Genomic DNA, 25,490 nt, shown 5'->3' on the forward strand with positions numbered 1-25,490 from the left:
ACTGGGGCACCTGCTGTGAAGACAGAAGAAAGAATTCCCAGTTAGGCCCTCTCACCGATATGTGTAGTATGTTTAAAAGACGAAAATTGCAGTCTATGAGAATTTGATTCCTTCAGGCAGAGATTGGCTGCGAAACAGTTGTGGGGGTAAGACAAAAGTGGGATGCGGAAAGGTAATAATAAAGGGGCAAAAAGAGAGCAACTTGGATAGTTCTGTCGCCACTGAGTTCTTTACCTATTGCAGCAGAAGTTGAAATCAGAGCATAGCAAACCATCAATAAGAATTTAAGAGATATAGGTAGGCAAGTGAATTGCACAGAAAAAGAAAGAGCTTGTTGTTAGCACTCAAGGAATGGTGTGAGCCATCAGCTGCTACGGTAGATACAGCAAACCTCATGCAGGAGAGTAGGCTTTGTTGAGTTTCTCCAACAGCCTGATCAACACTGGATGAAACCCATCAGGTACTGTCCGGGTTGCTGTTGAGCTCAGGTGAGGCTCACATTGTTTCTGTGCCAGGTGCTGGTATTGAGAGATGGGGATAAGTAAGACATGGCCTACATCTCCACAGGCGGGAGAAAGATACCTGAAATTTTAATGGGAGGCAGTACTGGCACTAACAGTAGAATTTCTGTGAGAAGAGATGTGAAACATAAGCTAATTTTTGACTGAATACCTCATTCAGATAGATTGCTTTAAAAAGGGTTCCCGATGAAGTTTCACAGACAGAATAAACTTAGTCAATGAGCACCATGCACACACAGAAGACCATATCAGCCTATTTCTGTAGGGAAAACATGGAGAAAGGAGGAGCTATTATGTAATGTTAAAAATAATGTCACATACAGATCTGCTGAAACCAACAGTTTCTGCTTAGAACTACAACTGCAAGCCTGTTCTTGTGAATTACTTCTGCTGGAAAACTCATTACTGTTACAGTATATAGATCACCACTAGATTTATTATGCCATCTTACAGACAAAAGGAAACTAATGCTAATCTGTGGAGACTTTAATATTAACTACATGAAAGATTATGATAAAAGTAACAACATGGAAATTTACTGAGTTCTGTTGATAATTTTCCCACCAGAATTACACAGGAAAGCAGTCTACCAATAACAACTTAACAGTAGGCGAACATGTAATCAATGGTATAAATGTAAATCTAGCACTGAACAGGCTGTGTGATCGTCTACATCTACGTCTATACTCTGCAAACCATTATGAGGTGCATGGCAGAGGATGCGTCCCACTGTACCAGTTATTAGGGCTTCTTCCTGTTCCTTTCATATATGGAGCATGGGAAAAATGATTGATTGAATGCCTCTGTGCATGTAGCAATTATTCTAATCTTAGTCCTATGATTCCTTTGTGAGCAATACATAGGTGACTGTAGCATATTCCTAGAGTCACCATTTAAAGCTGGTTCTTGAAGCTTTGTTAATAGACTTTCTTGGGATATTTTACATTCCTCTTCAAGAGCCTTCCAGTTCAGTTCCTTCAGTATCTCTGTGACACTCTTCTCCTATGGATTAAACAAAGCTGTGACCATTCGTGCTATTCTTCTCTGTATATGTTCAATATCCCGAGTTACTCCTATCTGGTACAGGTCCCACACACTTGAGCGATGTCATAGGATGGGTCGCACAAGTGATTTGTAAGTAATCTCCTTTGTAGACTGACTGCACTTCCCCCGTATTCTACCAATAAACTGAAGTCTACCACCTGCTTTACCCACAACTGAGCCTATGTGATCATTCCACTTAATATCAGTACATAGTGTTAACACAGGTACTTGTCCATAGCTTGTGGTGTAGGGTTCCGGGTTCGATTCCCAGCTGGGTTGGGGATTTTCTCCGCTTGGGGACTGGGTGTTTGTGTTGTCGTCATCATTCATGAAAGTGGCGAGGTTGGACTCGGTAAATATTGGGAATTCGTACGGACACTGATAACCGCGCAGTTGAGCGCCCCACAAACCAAACGTCATTATCATTGTCAACCCAGGTATTTGTATGAGTTTGCCGATTCCAGCAGTAACTCATTGATATTATAATCATAGGATGTTACATTTTTTCATTTTGTGAAGTAAAAAATTTTATGTTTCTGAACATTTAGACCAAGCTGCCAATCTCTGCGCCACGTTGAAATCTTATCAAGATATTTATGCAGATTTTTCAGATAGTACTTCATTATCAATAAGAGCAGCATCTGCAAAAGGCCTGATGTTACTATGAATAATGTCGGCAAGGCCATTAATATACAACATGAACAGCAACGGTCCCAACACACTTCCCTGGCGTACACCCGAAGTTACTTCTACATCTGATGATGACTCTCCATTCAAAATAAGGAACACATGATGCATAAAGTGTCATACTTGGTAACTTACCTCATCATGCATAGCTGGTCCAATCAAAAACATAGTAACTAATGAACAGAAAACAAAGGGTTTAAGACAACAGCCTAACAGAAAATTGATTAGAGATATGTGTATAATGCAAAAGGCATCAGTTCCAAATTAATGAGTATTGTCTGTTGGAGAAAATAGTTGTCAGATAAATACATTGAAGTATGGCACTAATATGACATCAAAAAATTGTTTGATTGCAAAAGGAATCAGTGTATGGGCAGGGGAAGGAAATAGTAAAAAATAAGGGCCAATGCAAAAGTAACTAATTCAATACTACAAGAAATACTGTGCTTTCTTAAGGAAAGTGATTAAAAATCATACAGCCTCCAACTAATGTCTGAAATTCAAAATTCAGATAATAAAATAGAATCTATATGGGCAAATTCACCTTTCAGCTATCTCTTCTTTGCTTAGTACTGGCTTGCCATCCGAGTTATTTATACACAGCTGCTTCTCTTTTCTCCAGAGGTCTCTCTATTTTTCCTCTAGGTGGCATCAATCTTTCCCCTAGTTATGCATACATCTGTCAGTTTCGTTATGTAGGCATCTGTATTTCCTTTGGTCTTTTTCATTTTTATATTTTTGTCAATTAGATTCAACATCTCATGTGTTATCCATGAATTTCTACCAGGATTTGTCTTTTTGCCTATTCAGTCCTCTGCTGCCTCCACTATTTCACCTCTCCAGGCGACATTAGTTTCGTATCAAGTTCTTTTTCACTGTTTCAATAGATCATTGCCTAATCCTCTCACTGAAAACCTCAAAAACTTCTGGTACTTTCAGTCTTTCAAGGTTTCATGTCCAACATTTTCCCTATTTCCAACATTTTAATCTGCAATTCACAACCAGTAACATATGATCAGAGACCACGACTGCCTCTGGAAATATTTTGCAGTTTAAAATCTGGTTTCAAAATCTGTCTTATCATTAAGTTATCTATTTGAAACCTTCCTGTGTTTCCAGATCTCGTCCACTTATATGACCTTCTTTCATTATTTTTAAACTAAGAATCAGCAATGAATAAATTACGCTTTGTGCAAAATTCTATTAGACAACTACTTCTTTCATTCATTTTTCATCAAGCCATGGTCTCCAACTATTTTTCTCTCTCTTTCTTTTCCTTCTATCAAATTCCAGTCCCTGACACAAATTTTCATCTCCGTTAACTATTTGAATAATATCTTTTATATAATCATACATTCTTTCAGTCTCTTCATGTGCTGACCTAGTTGGCATATAAACTTGCACTATACAGTGGCTGTTGACTTTGTGTCTGCCTTAACTACAATGATGTGTTCACTACGCTGTTCATAGTGGCTTACCTGCATTCCTACTTTCTGATTGATTATTAGCCCCTATCCTGCATTAAAACCCATTTTGATTTTTGATTTTCAACTCTGTACTAACCAGACAAGGAGTCCTGTTCTTCCTGCCACCTCACTTAATAATTCCCTCTATATCATACTTCAACCTATCCATTTCCCTTTTTAAATTCTCTAATCTATGTTCCCGATTAAGGCATCTAATGCCCCATGCTCCAACCTGTAGAAAGCCAGATTTGTTTTTCCTGATCACGACATCCTCCTAAGTAGCCCCAGTCCACAGATCTGAATGTGGGACTATTTTACCTCTGGAATATTTTACCCAAGAGGATACCATCATTATTTTACCATACAGCAAAGCTGCATGCCTTCAGGAAAAATAACAGCTGTATTTTCCCATACTTTCAGCAGTTCGCAATACCAGCATTGCAAGCTCTCATACCATTCGTTGGAGTATGGAGCTTGGTTTTCAGCCAACAGCAACATACTGTCTTCCCTGAAACAGCTCCAGAAATTAAAAAGCACTAAACAGACAAACAATTTGCTGCTCGCTGCCAAACTTAAGCATGTAAGAAAAAATAAGTTAAGAATAATGCACAAAGCTCAACTTCCTGCTGCTGCATGTGTTGCAGCCAACTAGTGCTAAAGCTTTGAGATTTAAAACACATCATAGATGAAACCAGTGCTCAGTCCATACATGCAAATGTTACTATAGTGGAATATAAATCTTAAGGTATTTTAATGGATTTGATAGTTTACATACTGAAGATGGAAATCATGTCAAAGGTAAAGTAGTCACTGGTAAGTATAGAGTCAATTAAGGTAAGCAGGAAGTATATCTTACGAGGTAAAGTACAATGGTGTCTAAAATTAAAGCAACAAACAGAAATTTTGCAAGGTTGCATTTATTTTGCCACAAAACAGCATAAATAGGTGACAGTAAAGTAGAAACAAATAAAGAATACAGAACGTAAACAACTGCAATGTGCATAATGATAGATAAAAGTGTTCTTCATATTTTCCATCTTATTGGATTTGCACACAAATTCCAATACCTGGTTAAAGTGCTCAGTATGGGGTGCCACCACTACTGGCAGCAATACAGGCATGGCAACAATGGAGCATGCTGTGAATGAGGTCACCAATTTCATGTTGAGGCAATAATGCCCATTCTTCCTGCAGAGCTGCTTGCAAGTCTAGAAGAGTGGTTGGTGGATGCTAACATGATGGAACCTGTCTCCCTAGTGCATCCCAGACATGCTCTATGAAATTCAAATTGGGAGAGTGAGCAGGCCATGCCATGTGTGCAATATTTTCTGTTTCCAAGGAAACATCAACAACCTGTTCTCTATGAGGTCAAGCATTATCGTCCATCAATAGGAAGACTGGTCCCACAGCACCTTACATCAACTATACACGAGTTCTCAAGATCTTGTCATGATACCTGACAGCAGTTAAACCTTGCCAAATCATCTGCAAAATTTCATGAATCGGTGTTTGAGTGGTCAACAAAATTCCTGCCCACACCTTTAGGAATCCTCCTTGGTGTTGGTCCCTTTCCACAGTGTCCGAGTCCCGAAATAGTGTTCCACATTCCCTCAAGATACAAATCCATCAAGAATCACACTCCAGATCAAATCAGGACTTATCTGGGCAAAGAACATTCACCCATTGTTCAACCGTCCAGGTGGCATGTTGACGACTCCTTTCTAGATGTTCCATGATCCTACTTCAACAAGGCTATGACTTCTTAAAACCATGCCCTAAAATGAGGTCCACTCTGTCCGATATTTTGCCCACCACAACTAGAATAGTCTTTCATCACCCTCCCAATCTCCACAATATCCTCACCAAACCTTACGTTCCTTCTGCACCCATTTCCCTACCCTAAGGCTCCTATACTTGTGATGTCCCTGCAAAGCATATACTATCAAAGCAACAGCCACCGTGAATTGGCACATCATGTACCAGCTGTTACGTAAACACCATTTGGCTTTTCAAATTGGCATGACCATCGCCATGTTATCAGTTAGAGCGATGGTCATAGGCAGAGTGTGTATACTGGCAACACACATTATACTATTGCAATGGATACTCTATAACATGACAGTCGTGACCTTCGTGCCACCTGGATTCTTCCCCCAGACAGACGTTTCTTAGAATTCCACAGGTGGGAACTGAAACTGCAACATGTCCTTAGTTCTTGCCATCACCTGGCTTTAATTTACATTTAATTTCTTCAGTCTCAGCATTTCCTCTAACTATTCCTTCCTTCACCCCCTTTTAGTTTTCTATATCTTTTATTTTCTGACCTACCTATACTCCCGTCCTACTTCAAGCCATACAATGCACTTACTTTTTGTCAGTAAGCTCTCTCTTGGGTACTGTCCTATCTGCCACCTTTAAACTCTCAGGTTTTCAAATCTCATCTAGTACAGCCCAAAACAATCTGTATTTCAGGTTTCTTAGACTTTCCCAGTGATTCATTGTCATCTCGTAGAAACGGATGTACTGTTGGTGGTCCACGTCTTCCCAGCACCATATTTCGACGTCGTAGCTTGGCGTCTTCAAAAGGCGGTTTCCGAGACTGGTCACTTTGTTGATCGGGGCCCATATTTATGCCTGAACCCACTGTCGCTATTTCTTATGATGGTATCCATCTCTAGACATTCTCTCTTCCATCCATCTGTTCTGTGACTTTATTCCGTGGTAGTGGCCACCCATCGAGTTCTGTGTTAGGTCAGCTCCCGCCAGGCATGTATCTAGCACTATTGGGACACTATAGACAGTCCTTCTGCTGTTCACAACTGCTGCAACTTTCTCTCATGGCCATGTCATCCTCCTTGAGTTCTGAATTTGGCATGCACCTGTGAGTCGCATATTATGTCCACTCATACTGCAGCAATTTCTTGTGTCGGTAGCTGTCATCTTGTGTTCCGTATTATGTCTGTTCTAAGGTTGTGTGGTGCCTGATGTTTCGTGTGGTTGATGATGTTCCCTAGCCTGTCCTTGACCACTGTGACTGTCTTCTGAGGAGGTAGTTGCCACCTGATGCTCCATATGAGATCTGATTCTATTTACACTTGCAGTCATCAGAGGATCATTACCAGACAGGGAACTTTTTTCCAGTGTTCCTGTAGTAATTCCACAAATGGATTCCACGCCATACTGAGCTGGTAGTCTGTTTGCAGGTTGATCATGTCCCCCCCCTCCTCCCCCTCTTGATTTCAATGGGTTTATTGATGACACTATCTCAGAATCTGGGGGTTTGAGCCAGGATCCTGGTTTTGTCAAAATTCATGGTGCATTCAAATTTCAAGCATTTTTTCTGCTATTGGCCTGGTATGTTTTTGGTGTTCCTTACATCTCGTATCCACTGTTCCAGTGGTTTGACCAATGTAAGACGTAAAACTTTCACAAGGTACATGATAACTATCAGGTTGTTCTTAACCCCAGATCATCCTTGGTCATTCCAAGGAGAATTCTGACCTTACTGGGCAGGCAGAACACACTTTTCATTTTGTGTTTCTTCAGAATTCTTGTGATATTAGCAGAGATAGCCCCTGCATATGGTAGGAAGGCTACCTTCCTGGTCTCTTCCTCTTGTTCCTCTTCCATTGTATTAGGTTGTCTGGTGGGATGCAACACTTTGCAGATTTCCCTGATTGAACATCTGTTGTTTGTGAACACTGATTGTAGATGTTCTAACTCTGCTGTCAAGCTGTTGGCTCGGAGAGTGTCTTGGCTTGGTGTTCTGAGCATCCTGTTCTTCTGTACCGGGTGGTGGCAGCTGTCGACCTCTAGATCTAAGTCAGTGTGTGTTGATTTCCTACACATGTAGTGGCCAACTGTGCCATCGGCCTTCCTCTACACAAGGACATCCAGGAATAGGAGTTGACAATCATACTCTAGTTTCATGGTGAACTTAACATAGTGATGTCTCTCATTCAGATGGTCCAGGAGATCATCAACATATCTGAAGAAAACTTCAGTTGGCACACAGCAGTTGCAAGGGCCTCATCCTCAAATTTCTCCATAAACAGATATGCCACTGCCAGAGATAAGGAGCTACACATTGCCACTCCTCATAGAACTGGCCTCCACATAAGAAGTAAGACGATGTTAAAATACGCTAGAGAAGGTCCAGCAGGGCTCCATCAAATCGAGTGTGTTCTGAAGTGGTATTACAGTGAATAGACACACAATGTAAAAACTGATCATGATGTCTGTGTTCGAGATTCATAGGTTTTTGAAACATTCCACAAAGTCTGAGAAGTTGTGAATGTTGTGGATGCACTTTCCCACATATGGCGTTAACATCTTCTTAAGGTACGTAGCTATATGGTGGGTAGTTGCACCAATATTGCTCACGATCAGATGAAGCGATACACACTGTTTCTGGATCTTCAGTAATCAATATAGTCTAAGTGGTAGTGATGCTGTAGTTTTCAGCTCCTGGACAACTTTCTCAGACTATCCCATTTCCTTAAAAAGAACTTGGTTTGCCTGTCCATTGTATTAGTGGGATCATTTTCTAGTCGATTGTAAGCAGTTTCCTCTAAAAGTTGACAGATATGGTCATTGTCGGCCTTCTGCAGTATGACAGTAGAATTCCCCATGTCTGCCAGTCACAGCACTAAGTCTTAATCTTCCCGCAAACTCTCAAGGGCCATCCTCTCATCTTATGAGATGTCTGTTAAGGGTGGTCTGGCTATATTTGCACCCCGCATGTCTCTCTCCAAATCTCATCTGCAAGCCTTGATGATATAGTGTTGAACACTAGCTAAATAGAACTGATGAAGCCAGAAACCAGTAGGTCTCTAGAAGTAAATGCAAAGTTGAGGCCCCTTTCAAGTACCTTTCATCTACCATTTTCTAATGGGTGACCACTCAGATTTACCACCTTGTGGGTATTGTGTTTATTGCACTGTGTTGTTCATGCAGTCAAACTTCACCAGTTGTCGAACTGTAGCATTGTGTTCAATACATGCCGCCAGTAACGATGACGTACCATCTACCTTGTTCCAGACCTCTGGCGCTGGGTTGTTTGGCAAGTCCAGATGTAGACATAGTACCTATGATATGATGTTTAATTTTGGCAAATACAGACACCACACCACCAGATTCTACAAGATGACAACGAATTGCCAGGGAAGTCTTCAACAAACCATTAATTAAGACAAAACTAGGATACTGGCTCAAACCTACAGATTCTGGGATGGCGTCATTATTAAATGTATTGGTGGTGGTTGGTGGATTCAAGGGAGGCGATCAAACAATGAGGTCATCGGTCCCATTGGAATAAGGAAGGATTACATTCCTTTCAAAGGGACTGTCCCAGCATTAGCCTCAAGCAATTAGGGAAATCACGGAAAACCTAAATCAGTATGTCCGGACCCGGGTTTGAACCGTCACCCTCCCAGCGAGTCCAGTGTGCTAAACACTGCACCACCTCAATCGATGTAATAAATGTATTGAAATCAAGATGGTGGAAAACCTGATCGACCAGGAAGCAGAATACTAGCTCAGTATGGCATGGAACCCAGCTTTACATTTACTACAGAAACACCACAGAAAGTTCCCTTCTCCAGTAATGCATCTCTGACAATCGGGGGCATAATTAACAGGATCAGACTTCATTACAGAGAACCAGGCAGCAACTACCTCCTCAGAAGGCAGCCACAGTGGTCTTGGACAAGACAGGGAACATCAGTCATCTGAACTTCAGGCACCAAACAACTGGGGAGCAGACATAATATGGAAACCAGACTGCAGCTACTGCCACAAGACATTGCTGCAGTGTGAGCAGACATAATATACAACTCCAACAGCAGCTTGATGTCACAGGAAGTGCACGTCACTGTCACATACCAAATTCAGAATGCCAAGAGGGTGACATCACCACAAGAGAAAGCCAGCATCCACGAACAGCATAAGGGAAATTTACAGCATCACGATAGTGCTAGGAATGCACCTTGTGGGTGTGGATTTAATACAGAATGCCATAGGACAGCTGTCACAATTGGAAGACAGTCGCAATGGGTGCATACAGAAGAGAGAATGCCTAGAAACGGATACCACCACAAGAAACAGCCATAGTGGGCATGGATGGCATAGTGAACAGCAGCCATCACCCAGGCATAAATATGGGACCCGGTTAGCAAAGTGACCAAACTCAGGAAACACCTGTTAAAGACTCCAAGTGAAGACATTAAAATATTGTGCTGGGAGGACACGGACAACTGGTGGTACACATGATTCTATGAGATAACAATCAGTCCTTTCTGACCATCCCAACTGTTAAGTCTCCCACAATGCAGGATTCTGGGCAATTTTTCCAAATTCTCCCCATTTCCTAAACCTCAGCAATCCTTTTCTCCCTCCCCCCTTTCTTCCTTCCCATTAACCCGTCTACCAGAAGAAAGTGCCACTGGCTCTGAAAGCTTGCAAATTTCCATAGCTTTATGTGTGTTCTCCTGCCACTGCTTGTATATTTTGATGATAATTCCCATGCATTGTACAAACAGCAACATATAAGTGCCACATTTGAAAATGATAGTTTATATAACATGCATTCACAAACCCACGTTGTCCGCCCCCGGTAGCTGAATGGTCGGCATGACGGATTGTCAATCCTCTGGACCCGGGTTCGATTCCCGGCTGGGTCGGGGAATTTTCTCCCCCACGGATGGGGTGTTGTGCTGTCATCATCATCATCATCCTATCATCCTCATCGAATGCAGGTCGCCGAAGTGGCATCAAATTGAAAGACCGGCACCCGGTGAACGGTCTGCCCAATGGGAGGGAGGGGGGGGGGGGGCCCTAGCCATACGATTGAATAAATAAGGAAACCCATGTTACGCATGTGTAATTTTCACCATTGCAACTGATCGGTATGAGGCACATAAGCGTGTGAGTTGTCAGCACAGGAAGACATCTATATCTACATAGATACTCCATAAGCCACCATATGGTACATGGCAGAGGGTATTCTGTACCACCACTAGTCACTTCCTTTCCTGTTCCTCTCATAAATAGAGGGAAGGAGAAACAAGTCCTTAAGTGTCTTTTATGTTAGTGGCAGAAGAATCATTTGGCAGTCAGCTTGCAATGCCAGCTCTTTAAGTTTTCTCAATAGTGTTTCTCAAAAAGAATGTCACCTTTCCTCCAGGGATTCCCATTTGAGTTCCTGAAGAATCACTGTAACACTTACATGCTGTCTGAACCTACCAGTAACAAATCTAGCAGCCTGCTTCTTAAATGCTTCAACGTCTCCCTTTAATCCGACCTGGTACAGATCCCAAACATCTGAGCAGTACTAAAGAATATGCTGCACCAGTGTCCTATATGCAGTCTCCTTTATAAGTGAACCACTGTTCCCTAAAATTCTCCCAATAGACTGAAGTCGACCATTCACCTTCCCTACCACAATTCTCACATGCTTGTTCCATCTCGTATCACTTTTTAATGTTCTGCCGAAATATTTAAAGGAATTGACTGTGTCAAGCAGGACACTAGTAATATTGTAACCAAACATTACAGGTTTGTTCTTCCTATTCCTCAACATTAACTTAAATTTTTCCACATTTAGAGCTAGCTGAAATTCATCACATCAGCATGAAATTAAGTTGTCTTGTACTTTCCTACAGTCACACAACTTCGATGTCTTACTGTACCCCACAGCATCATCAGCAAACAATTGCAGATTGCTGCTCACCCTGTCCCTCAAATTATTTATGTATACAATGAACAACAGTGGTCCTATCACACTTTTCTGAGGCACTCCTGACAATACCCTTTTATATGATGAACATTCGCCGTTGAGGACAAGAAACTGGGTTCTATTATTTAAGAAGTCTTTGAGCCTCTCACATACCTGTCCACTTATTCTGTATGCTCATACCTTCTTTAACAGCCTGCATTGGTGCATCATTTCAAATGCTTTCCAGAAATCTAGTAATACGGAATCGCGTGAGAAAAGGGCAAGATGAGTTTTGCACGAGTGATACTTTCTAAAACCATGCTGCTTTGTGGACAATAGCTTCTCAGTCTCAAGAAAGTTTATTATTTTTGAACGGAGAATATGTTCGAGGATTCTGCAGCAAACAGAAGTTATGATATTGGACTGTAATTTTGCGGGTCTGTTCTTTTATGCTTCTTATATACAGGAGTCACTTAGGACTTCATGTTGGGCATGAGATTCATCATAAATGCAAGCTAGGTAAGAGGCCAATGTCAAGCAGTACTCTCTGTAAAATCGAATTGGGATTCCAGCCAGACCTGGTGATTTATTTGCTTTCAAATCTTTCAGTTGTTTCTCTATGCCAGGGATACTTATTACTATGCCATCCATATGGGAGTCTGTCCAATGGTCAAATGACACTGGATTTGTATATTCTCCTATGTAAAGTATTTCTTGAACATGAAATTTAAAACTTCGGCTTTCATTTTGCTATCTTCAACAGCCACACCAGACTGGTCCGCAAGGGACTGAATGAAAGCCTTAGATCCACTTGGCAATGTTACATATGACCAGAATTTTCTAGGGTTCTCAGACAGATCTTTTGGTAAGGTGTGGCACTGACAGCTGTTGTATGTTTAGCACTCAGATCTTTTCAAAGACACATGAATCACTAATAACTTTCGCTTGTCGTCATTTGTGTATTCTCTTTTGAACAAACCAGAAAACATTCTCCCCTCTCATGTCCTCACATCCTGCACTCCTTGAGGTAATCCATCTACCTATTGTGTGCTACCTGTAAGACAAAGACCAATAGAGGGCTTTTGATACTGATTTTGCCATTTAGTGGATCGGTGTTGCAAAAGGCAATAAATTTACTTATTCTTAGTAATTTGTATGGTTTACAACGTTGTAGCTTTAGCATGCGCGCGCACACACACACAAGCACGCACGCACGCACGCACGCACACACACACACACACACACACACACACACACACACACACACACACTTATGTGTGTATTTTTCCATCATTCCTTAGTTGCTTCAAAATTCATGGAGTTAAGTTCTGTCTTTGCAACGAAAGGCAGTTTGTTTTTCGCCATGTACATTTCACTTCTTTTATTTATGAAGCATCATCAGTGTTGATTTCCAATAATGCTTGTCCATGTGTGTGGCCATGGGGACATGCTTACTCGGTACAATTACTCGAGATGGCCAATTTTTGGTGTTTTTCACCCACATTTATTACAACATTCCACTTGCACTGTGCGTTGAATGTGTGTGTGTGTGTGGGGGGGGGGGGGGGGGGTGCAGTGCCCCATTACATATTCATTATTTCTAAATAACATTACTTCTGGAGGGCATTGCATAGGCAAGCATACATAATTGTGAAGGTATACTTCTCATTCAAAATAATATAAAAATATAAAGTATGTAAAAATATAAATCACACTGTTGTTAGTTCATTTGGCCATTTTAATTCCAGTCTGTATTTTATGTAAAATTATGTCAATGGAGCAAATGAGATATCTCCATGTTAATGATACCAGGGTTAAAGCTTGTGCCAAATGAGAAACAATTATTGCCACCACCAAACACTAGAAATCTTGAATCCTCTATCAATTCTGATGTATGGTTGTGTAACATTATTGGCCTGTCTGGATCCTGGTTCTGTGGAGAAAATAAACAAAAATGAAATAAAATAATCACAGTGAACTTTCAGCTTTACTTATTAATCTACAATAGACATCATAACATTCCAAAAGAATGCAAAAATAGAAAAAGAGTGATGAATGCACCATCTCTCCTGTACCAAAAGTGTAACTTATTCTGTTCAGGAGTATCAGAATTAAACACACAATCAGTGAGACTATAGCAAAGATATTTCTTCATTATTTATGCCTAATAGAACAATTATTGTAGAGAGAATTGTAGAAAGGAAGGTCAGAGTTAATGCCCTATCAATATGAGGTCATTACACAGCACAAGGTTGGATAAGACCAAGAATGGGGAGGAAACAAAGCAGTTCACTATAGGACTAGATTTCATAAGCTCTGTCCACAAAGATGTTTGTTACTTTGCAAAAACAGTTTCCCATAAACGTCTAGTGGAACTGAAAACTGTTTTGAGATTGAGAACTACTTCATGTGAAACCTCATTAACTGCAGGGATTACAGATATTTATAGCCATATTTCACAAGCCATTAAGCAAATAAGCTACATGCCACGAATGTAGAGACCCACGACTTCAAGAATTCCACTTGAGAGCTTCCAGAGAACTTAAATATTCCCAAGTACACTGTTGGTGATGTTATCATGTCTTGAAATTTGAAAATAGACTGCTATCTGGTGAGTACCAATCTTTTTTATAATACTGCCATTATTTCCTCCTGGCTTTTTCATTTAAAAATTAACTACTGATCCCTCTGAACTCTTAAGCTTGTTAAGCAATCCAGACATCAGACACAGCTGTTATCTATTACAGAGGACTTTCATCTGCAATCAAGTCATTGACAAAACAATCTATCAAGATCAACAGGCCTCAGTTTTCAAAGCCATGGTCCCTCAGGAGCCTCTAATCATAAATGACTTTCTGATAATATTTAGATTGCTACAGATAATACTGTCGTGTGTCTGAGCAGTGTTGTATCAAGGTTTTATGGGTGACCAGCCATGATACACAATGCAGGCAGAACTCAGCTGGACATGTGTGGACCTGACAGATGTGTGAAAAACAAGGAAGGAAGAAAGGATGATTAGGGTTTAAGATCATATTGTTGATAATGTCATCCTGACAAATAGGATTTACTTGTATGGCAGTCGAAAGTCATTGGTGGAATATAAATAACTGAACAAGCAAAGATAACAGCTCACCATATAGTTGAGGCACCAAGACGTCAATAGGTACATAAGTAAGACTGAGAACATCACTACCTTCTGGACAAATCCTTATTGATGCCAAAAAAGTACGTGCGTCCATCCCCCCTCCCCACACACACACACATCTGTATGGCTACATTGCCCTATTATCTTGAAAATGTAGCCATACAGACGTACGCCTGTGGTTGTAAGTATGAGTGAGGACTTACTTGTGTGTATTTTGGTAATGCTGAAAGTCAGTCAGAATGAACAGACAGTACGTGCAGGTCTCACACAGAGTGGCAATGATTTGTATTGGCACAATAATGCTCCTGGACATTAAGCAAGGACCACTACAATGTGGTCTAATGAAAATTAGGTGGATTTGCTACTATCGCCAGCTCAAACACCTGAATGAATCCCATAAAACATCCTTGAGATGATTTGAGTCTGTCTGTGTGCCACATCAATTCACTTCAAAAATTAGACACCACCACACTGAAAAAAATCCATCTTCTTTGTATCAGTACTGAAGAGTAAAGCCCAACAGCAGCTGAAGGAGGCATACATGCTACTAGTTCCATGACTGGTACACACAGAATCTATGTCAGTTGGTGACCATAAGCTTTCGGCCTCACAGTGCACGTACATACTGTATTAACATGTCCTCCACAATATATTGCTCAAAACAAAAATACTTTGGCAAATACTGTATCTAATTTAGTAGTCTTTTCTCTATAATATAGTCCCCAAAACAAAAATACTAAAGATTAACCGTAAAATACACTGACACATATATACTAGCAAAATTCTATGATTTCCTGTAAAAAAATTCCAAAAAAATATGTGGTAAATCCCTTATCTTCATCACATGAACTAGCCTTCTGTCACTTCATATGGTAGGGGCAAGTCTGTAGCAGAATATAAATAATTGAAGGAGTGAAGCTAACAATGCACTGTATAATTGAGACACTGAGTGGTCAATTGGCAAATAAATATAAGGAAAATTTTGCTAAGCTGTTGGACCAGTCCTTCCTCAGAGCTAACAAAATACTTATACACATATTGATACACATACACAGCTACACTGTGCAAACTGGCTACAATGTGCCAGCATTGGAGCCAGTGCCAGTACAAGTACCTGGATGGGAAAAACTCAGCAACATTCTCAAATTTCAATGAAATCACAGAAACATCACAGTTGCACAGAAGTTTGTTTTTATTTAAATGGGGATTAGTTTTGGAATTTTGTCCATCATCAAGCCATCCACGGAAGTCCTATCATAACACCATAATGTGCATATGCTGGCCATATCATTTGTATGAGTGGCTAATTTCATGATACTATATGCATATGACAGCCCAGTGCTGCATGCAGCAAAATAAAACATTCTCAAACCTGTTTATGTGCCTATTTCCAACTCAATACCTCAATTATATAGTGAGTTGGTATCTTTATTTACTCTTTCCCTTATTTATATCCCAACAAAATTTTTCCACTACCGTACTGGTGAAATACTGTAAAATTTTGTCCTTTAATTATGTTTGTAGCAATACAGACCATAGCATATTTTCCAGTAATGTTAAGGCAATGAGCTAAACATCTGAAACCTAGGTTACAAAAATAAATAATTAGCAAAGAAAATGGTGAAAAGATGTTTTCTATTTATTTTTTCATTCTGTAATTTTACAAATAGTCAATTTAAGATGACTTGCAAACATCAGATATTTGACTACAACAATGGTACACCAAGGAGGTGTACAGAGTAAAATTCGCACCAAACATTAATCTTTCTTTTTCTCTTCCTCTTTCTCTCCTTATGAACTTATATCAATAAATGCATCAATAATGAGCATAAAAACTCAGTAATAAATTTACTCACTGGTAAGGCATATTCGTAGCATTTTCTTTCCAGTAAATTGATAACACACACTCCAGGTTGATGGGTCGTATGTGTATTAACCCCTCCAAGCAATATAAGAAACTTGTTATCACTAGTTACTGCTGATGTGTGACTGTATCGTGGTAACATTTGTGGTCCTTTTACATGTACCTATGAAAAGAAGAGTTTCCACTACATTAATGAGCACAATTTTCTATATAATAACAATCCTGAACAACTGTCTGCTAAATTCCATGTAATGTAAAATTATTTTGAACACCATTTTTCTAAAGTAAAAAAAGTAAATATATCTACTGATGCTTACATTTTATTCATTTCTATGTAGCAGAATTTTTTACACTTGTGATCACTGTCAACAAGTTACTAAAATATTATTTGGCAGTGGAATTAATTGTGATGAATATGGAGATGCACTCATGTTCTTCATGTGTACAGAGGATAACAAATGAAAAATGATGCACAATGTTAACATGTAGAAATAAGGTTCATCAGAAGATTGGTATCTGCCACTTTATGTCTCTGTTTTATACTTCCAAATATTTACACAATTCTGAAATACCTTAGCATTGCCCAGTAGCCTTTTGAATGATTAAGTATATAGGAGTGTTAGCAACAGACTTAAACACTATGTTGGTTTCTATAAAAATGAAAGAGCTTCTGTTGGACCTCAATGCCCATGAAAACAAGATATTCAGTTTGACTTTCTGGTCCAGATCTCAGAAGAGCTCACGGTGTCAATCTGTTGTAAAGACCATTCCAGCAAAGTAGTTCTTTCCTACATTTAGGAAGTAATGTCAAGCTGAATGTAAACCATTTGCTGTCTTATTCTCTCCATAATTTCAAGCTATGGAAAAAGATACTGTCACTAGCAGTTTGACACCAGGCATCTTAGTTGTCTCATTTGCAACAGCACAGCGTATGAATATAAGAGATCAGAGTTCAAGCCCTAGTTCAATGTACAGTTTTTACTAGTCATTATCATTTATTTCATTGAACTTTCTGTTTCATTGGGAACACTATAAAAGCTTCAGGTGATATTTCTTTTCCGTGGAGTTAAGGGGACAGCAAAATAAAAAGAAATACCTCAAAATCAGAAAAAAACAGATGGTCAAGTCACTGTAAATTCTTGGGTCATTCAACTGCAAATATAATTAGTTAATTAGTTAAGGAAGAGCGACTACAGTGAAAGAGCAAAATAGCTAAATTTACAATCCTCTAAATTTAACAAAATGTCAAAGAACGAAATAACAACTACATATAATGTGACGAATAACAGAGACATCAGTTGAAAGTAACAGGCAAATGCAACAGTTAGAATGATATCAAAATTGTGCATAAAATTTACAAGGAAGCATGAAAACAGATAGTAATCAAAGCAACAGTAAGGAAGATAGAAGAGGAGGAGGAAGAGGAGGAGGAGGAGGAGGAGGAGATGAGTGTTTAATGTCCCATCAACAAGTTCATTAGAGACAATGAGACCATTAGAGAAGGAGCAAAAATTCAGATTAGGAAAGGGTGGAGAAGGAAAGAGGCCATGTCCTTTCAAAGTTACCATCTCGGCATTTGCCTTTTGAGATTCATGAAAATCAAGGAAAAGCTAAATCAGGATAGCCCGACGCGGATTTGAACCATGGTGCTCCCGAATGAGAGTCCAGTGTGCTAACTAACCACTGCACTACCTGGCTCAGTAAAGAGAGAACAAGAACAAGTAGAGGGAAAGCAAAACACAGACACTGAATACAGTACTAACAGAACAATTGGAAACATAAGGAAGGATAGTGCAACAGTGGAAGTTGATGTACGATAAGAGGAAGAATGAAAACCAAATTTCATGACAGACCATATGTTACCTTTTGTTATCATCATGTCACTTTTCTCTTCTTCAGTCATGTTTTACTCAAATAATTTCCTGTGATAATAAACCTTTCTGCTGTTTGAAATATAAATAAACAAGCATTTATTCTTTTCTGATACATTTCCTACACTTAAGGCACATACCATGATTACATCAAATCTAAATTCTTATTCATGTTACATTTTTCTTAACTTCATTAATCAATGCATACTTTCCAGACCACTGGTGATAACAGAATAATTAGTTTCTGAGACAACATTTTACTTAAGAAATATTTACAGTTTACGAGTTGTGTAAATCATGTGTACAACAAAATTCAACCCCATTAATAACTGTCTGTTTTTTGGATTTACACACTTCATTTGAAAGCTTTCATTCCCTTCTTTCATACAAATATTTTCCTTTATCCAAAAATTTAGTATTTCAAAATTTATTTTCATTCAAATTATCATATTCCAGAATGTTTCAGTCTGAAAATGTAACCCTTTCAAAATATCAGTGTTATTCTCTTATAGTCCTGATTTTTCTGATTAAAAAAAATGCGTTCCCAGAATCACATGTTAGTTTGTGAAATATTCCAACTAGAATTCTTGGCTGGCTTTGGAAACCCTAGTGTATATAAAAACGTCCACCTTGTAAGATAGCACCTACATTTTTTCCCATTTTTAAATTTTACAGCTTACAGTTAAGCGATATTATTTCACTGTATAATGTGTGACGTATGACCTATCTTTCCTGTCTATTTTATTAGTGAAATAATTAGTGACTTTGCTACAATTTTGCAAAAACACTCCTATGTGTATCCTTAAATATATGTCATGTATCAAGCCACAATAAGTTAGCAGTTAAAAATCATAGAGCAATGTTACTATGTTAGTATCTGTTACTCATTAAGCCACTAGTAATTTACATAGCTTACCAATCCATGTTGCTAAATCTATATAACACATTACAAACCAATCACTATGTGTTTAAGAACAATAAATGCGTGTGAAATGAAATGTAAACTTGACAATGTTATTTAAAGCACCTGATAATTATCAGGAGGATAGCTATTACAGAAGGTCTACAAGCATTATGGGGCATCTACACAATCTAAACAAAGGTTGGTATGCCATCATGATATACTGTTTAAATTCTATTTAAGAACATGCAAGAGTTTCCTCTCATTTCTCTTCACACAATATTCTATTTCAATAATAACAGATTTTGGCCTATAATCAACCAAAATGAGGATAAATTTGTATAGCAAAAAACAAGATCAGAACAGAACAGCAATAATTTAGAACCAAGAAAATCACAGGGGCCCTATGTAACATTTTTCAACCATAGGGAATGTTGGTGTATGATAATAATGAATCAAACATGGGAGTGGTAACATTGCATCACAGGAAATAAGAACTCAAATCAGAAAAGGAAACATCAGTTATAATGACAGTTAATGAAAAAATCAGAACAGATATGTAGAATCTGTAAAAAAAAAAAAAAAAAAAAAAAAAAAAAAAAAAAAAAAAAAAAGACACTGTCTTGGAGATTATGTGATTGATTTATGTTCTTTCATTTTTTACATTTTTTCTTGATAAAAGCACATGAGTGTTTCACAATGCTGTAACCGGTTTCAACTAGCCATCAGTGATCTTCAGACTACAAGCACATACTAAACAACTGTACTGTCAACAATGTAATGGAAACTACTTGTAGCTAGTGCCTTTGGTCTGAATATGACCAATGGCTGGTTGAAAATGGTTATGTCATTGTGAAATGGTCACATCAAAAAATATATAAACAATAAAAGATGTGTAGAATCACACCGAATAAGTTGTGCTCCACAGCCTTTTTAAATGACAGAACTATCTATAACTACCATAAAGAAGCTAGAATTGTTATTATGCTGCAGCTAGTTTCAGCAGTCTCTCATCATCTGGCAGACGTAAGAATTTTAAAATGGTGTGCACCACATGGCCACAATTTTAAAATATGCCACATATCTCAGTGCTAAACACTGTAATAGAAAGAACTAGTAGAATGTAAATAAATTAGAAGTAAGGTAACAACTCACTAAACAGCAGAGGTATTGTCTGAATTCAGCATGTAATCCAACTCGAAAAATATGAAGCAAAGTTTCTAGTCTTTTTTATGTTGTTACCCTTATCTTAAATTATCAATACTAAATACACCAAAGTGCCACAGAAACTGGTATAGGCATGCATATTCAAATACAGAGAAATGTAAACAGGTAGAATATGGCGTTGCTGTCGGCAACACCCATATAAGACAACAAGTGTCTGGTGCAATTGTTATATTGGTTACTGCTGCTACAATTGCAGTTTATCAGGATTTAATGAGTCTGAACATGGTGTTATACTCAGCGCACAAGCAATGGGTCTCAGCATCTCAGAGGTAGCAATGAAGTGGGGATTTTCCTGTACGACCATTCCACGGGAGTATTGTGAATATCAAGAATTTGGTAAAACATCAAATTCTGACAACACTGCGGCTGGAAAAAGATCCTGCAAGAATTGGACTGACAATGACTGAAGAGATTGTTCAACTTAACAGAAGTGTAACCCTTCTGCAAATTGCTGCAGATTTCAATGCTGGCCCAACAACATGTGTCAGCATGTGAACCATTCAACGAAACATCATTGATATGGGTGGCTCCATAAGTGTGTGGGGTGTGTGCATTTGGAGTGATATGGGACCCCTGACATGTCTAGATATGACTCTGACAGGTGACACTCACCTAAGCGTCCTGTTTGATCACCTTTATCCATTCATGTCCCCTGTGCATTCCAACAGACTTGGGCAATTCCAGCAGGACAGTGCGACACCCCACACATCCAGAATTGCTACAAAGTGGCTCCAGGAACACTCTTCTGAGTTAAACATTTCTGCTGACCACAAACTCCCCAGATATGAATATTGTTGAGCATATCTGGGATGCCTTGCAACATGCTGTTCAGAAAAGAACTCCACCCCCTCTTACTCTTACGGGTTTATAGACAGCCCTGCATGATTCATGGTATTAATTTCCTCCAGCACTACTCCAGACATTAGTCGAATCCATGCCACATCATGTTGCAGCACTTCTGTGTGCTCGTGGGAGCCCTACACGATATTAGGCATGTGTGCCAGTTTCCTTGGCTCTTCAGTGTATATACATACAAGGTGTACAACTTTGCTTCTGCTGATTTTTCCCCAACATTTGAGGCTTTAAAGAAACAAATTGGTTACACATGTACCATTCAAAGCACTTTCCATCACTGGCCACTACTTTCTCGTATCTTTTGGGCAGTGTACGAATCCCGCATCGAAAAAATTGTTCATCTTTTGAAGCAATTCATGAATCGTTCCAAATTTGTGACTTCTTCATGAGATCGGAAGTGTTGGTCAGCCAGGCCATGCGATATTGATCTAAACAGGTGATAGTCAGAGGGAGCAATGTCTGGAGAATACGGCGGGTGGGGTAGGACTTTCCATTTTAACATTTCCAAGTATGTTTTGACCTCTTTTGCAACATGGGGTTGAGTGCTGTCGTGCTTCAAAATCACTTTATCGTGCCTCTCGCTGTGTTGTGGCCATTTGTCTTTTAATGCTCTGCTCAAACACATTAATTGCATTCGATAATGAGCACCTGTGATTGTTTCACTTGGTTTTAACACCTCATAGTACACAACGCCGAGCTGGTTCCACTTAATGCAGAGCATGATCTTGGAGCCGTGAATATTCGGTTTGGCCATTGACGTGGAAGCATGGCCGGGATATCCCAATGATTTTTTGCGTTTAGGGTTATCGTAATGAACCCATTTTTCGTCCCTGGTCACAATGTGATGCAGAAATCCCTTCCATTTTTGCCTCTAAACCAGCTGTTCACAAACACACAAACGCCGTTCAATGTCTCTTGGTTTCAGCTCACATGGGACCCAAGTTCCCTCTTTCTGCATCATGCCCATGGCCTTGAGATGTTTTGAAATGGCTTGCTGTGTCACACCCACTAATCGTGCCAATTCTTCTTGAGTTTGATGCGAGTCTTCACTCAGCAATGTCTCCAATTCTGCATCTTCGAAAACATTCTCTCTTCCACCACTATGCCGGCCGTTCTACGACATTAAAATCACTGTTCTTAAAGTGTTGAAACCACTCACGACATGTTCTTTCACTAATAGCATCCTTACCATACCTACTTGAGAGCATTTGATGAGACTCAACCGCTGTTTTCTTCATACTGAAACAAAACAGTAACACCTTCCGCAAATGACAAGAATTAGGCTCGTAAACTGACATTTTCAGTCAAGAACAGCTTTGTGATGCAGATGCAAATCGACTAATGTTTGAATGAGGATATGTTGACCGAGGTCCAACCTAACTGCCTGATGCCTGCAATCTGTTTTTTTCGACCGCTACTTACCGTTGTCGCCACCTAACGGCAAACAGTGGAAGGAAAGTTGTACACCTTATAATATAATTCAAAATTATGGATCTGTGATATACACCATTCTTGAGTCTGCCAGATGATGACACTGACATACTGCTGAATCTAGTTGCAGAACAACAAAGTTTTTAGCTACTTTATCGTGGTAATACACAACACTCTCATGAGTAAGAATCACTGATTGACCGGTTCCACTTAACATCTCACTACAGAAAGATTGTGACAGCAAAGTTGCAAATGTGGAGATGCAAGTGTTTCCTGTTACCATTTCCCACGGAATAGTTTTCCCTCACACAAACTCACGGAGTTAGTACAATAAATAGCTGCCACTAAGACTGAAACGAAAGAAATGAAATTTTAGTCCAAGAGAGGCAGCTTGTAAGTGATTAGAGAGACAGAAGACTAAAAAATGATAAATGTAAACTTATTAAGATGCTAGTGCACTGGCGCACAGACATGGTGGCACTTATTATTATGCAAACTTAAAGACAAATTTTCAGAAGGTGAAAAAGAAGGGTGTGCTGAAATTGTTAACTGACAAAACATTAAGGTGAAGAGTGACTTTATCAAAGCATCTGACCAAACATTAAGATTGCTGAGTTCTGTTACTTATATTGGTTGTCATGCCATATCACAAGATGATGATAAGACTTCTCAAAGTGTGCTAGGGAATGATATCTAACACAGAATTCCCTCTTCATATGTAGGCATATCACAATGAATTACATATTTATATTTATTGTACACATGAAAAGAAAACTGCACATAAAAATTGAAACATAAAACATTAGTTTCTGCTAAGTATTAATACAATCACTGGCCTATAAGATTAAAATTAAGAACCAGTACTGGTGGTTAATTTTGTAGTCAAATAGCAACCAGATGCTAGAGGGAAGCAATTGAGGAAGTTCCACAGACTTCTTACATAGATATTAATACATGAATAAATAAAAATAAAAAAAATAACATTAATAAATAAAAATAAAAAGACTGGGTGCAGTGGTGGAATGACAGCTGTGTAGTGCTGGTAATACTGTTACATTCCATCCTGGATTTTCCACTATTTGAAATAATAATAAAAATAAACAAACCTCTTTCCAGGAGCCCTCTTCAGTATCATATATCCAGATGTCCCTTAGTGGCTGCAAGGTCTCATTCAGACCCCCAGTGATTATCAATGAACATCTCATTAGAGCTACTGCACTATGAGAAAACCGGGCACATGGCCAGTTTTTACTAATGTTGCTAATCTGGCTGAATATCCTTTGCTGAATACTTAGTTGCCACAAATCATTCAGGACCTACAAGAAATTGATAAATCAGCCTATTTTAATAGTGAACACCCTGAAAATAGTTCTAAAACAATGTATCCATTCATTGTCATAGTCTGATATCAATATAATAGAGGGAAACATTCCACCATTGTCATAGTCTCTTACACACAAAAATAGCTTGAGGATTTGAATTAAACATTCAGATCTCTAAATACAAAATTCAGCTACTAAGCTAAAGCCTTAGTAATCTTGTAATGAAAAAGAGAATGGTTGTTGTACAAGAATACTAATCACTATTTTTAAATATGAAGAATTGTAAAGTTATTTTTATAAGCTGGAATACATAATATTGCTAATGCAAAGGATCAGACAGGTAATTTGTTCTTAATGAATAAATAAAATACACTCAAGACCAAACAACATGGAGTAAAATACTGAAGACTGAAATATAAATCACTTAAATTCTGGATGAACAAAAAAATAGTTTCAGAAAAGAAAACTACCCACTGCATTGAAGAAGTCTTGAGCAGGACATTAGCATGAAAATAAGATGATGATAAAGAGGAAGAGGAGGAGGAGGAGGAGGAGGAGGAGGAGGAGGAGTGAATAGTGTTTTATTCATCTCATGATGTACATTTGCAATTCATTTGGTTTGCATACAGGAGACATGTCAAAAATTTATAATAATGATTTTTACACTGATAAATAATAGCACTACAATAAATAATAACACTGTAATGATATTTCTTGGAATATGTAACACATTGTATAAAGCTCAAATTTCCATTTTGTCCCCCACGAATTCATCCACTGAGTAATAACATTTCAGTGTCAGTACTTCATATAGCTTTCTTTTAAGTGGACCTTAAGTCATCTGCATCAACTTGTTCCATTTTAATTTATTACAAATTTTCTTTCCATGTATTGAGGTCCTGGGGCATAAAGTCTGAGGCAGTGGGTGGGGAGCATAAAATTTTCTTTCTTTCAGTATCATGCTAGTGGACAAAATGGTTTCCCTCAAATAATTCATGTCTGGTGTACAAAAAGATAATAATCTCCTATATGTATAGGGATGGCAGAGTTAATATTTTAAGTTTTCTAAATAATGGAGTTCATGAATAGTAGTTCACATACTGAACTTGCATTCGTCAGAACAGAAAACATGCCCATGATCACTCATTCATTCTCTCCCCCTTTCTTCCTATACTGTCATGTAACTAAGGTCAAATAGTCTCAGATACAGTGTGTGAGTAAATGTAAAAATGGTAAATGGTAATGAGAAGTAAGAGCTAGGAATGGAAGGGGATAGGGAGTGAAAAGGTGAGAAGAGGGAAGGGGCAGAGACAGGTTAGGGTTCAGAGGCCAAAGGATATGTTGGAAGAACAGTTCTCAAGTAAACAGTCCAGAAAAAAATAGTGTTTCTAGAAAAAGCTCTAGATGGCAAGGGTTTTGAAGCAGAGGAAAAGGAAGAC

General features: G+C 38.8%; 1 protein-coding gene across 4 annotated transcripts in view; it reads right to left on the reverse strand.

Moving 5' to 3' along the window:
• Positions 1–13,023: 13,023 nt before the first annotated feature.
• Positions 13,024–25,490, reverse strand: part of LOC126252996 (tRNA wybutosine-synthesizing protein 4-like) — a 63,840-nt gene continuing 51,373 nt past the window's right edge. For 3 of the 4 annotated variants that reach the window (XM_049954027.1, XM_049954028.1, XM_049954025.1), the window contains exons 7-9: positions 23,836–24,045; positions 16,437–16,607; positions 13,024–13,365 (exon numbers count right to left, since the gene is read on the reverse strand). In XM_049954027.1, coding sequence (XP_049809984.1) covers positions 13,204–13,365; positions 16,437–16,607; positions 23,836–24,045 — 543 coding nt within the window. In that variant the 3' untranslated portion in view covers positions 13,024–13,203. The remainder of the gene's footprint in view (positions 13,366–16,436; positions 16,608–23,835; positions 24,046–25,490) is intronic. The other variant, XM_049954026.1, reaches the window with a different exon arrangement.

The sequence above is a fragment of the Schistocerca nitens genome, chromosome 4, assembly GCF_023898315.1.
Source record: "Schistocerca nitens isolate TAMUIC-IGC-003100 chromosome 4, iqSchNite1.1, whole genome shotgun sequence".
Classification (NCBI taxonomy): domain Eukaryota; kingdom Metazoa; phylum Arthropoda; class Insecta; order Orthoptera; family Acrididae; genus Schistocerca; species Schistocerca nitens.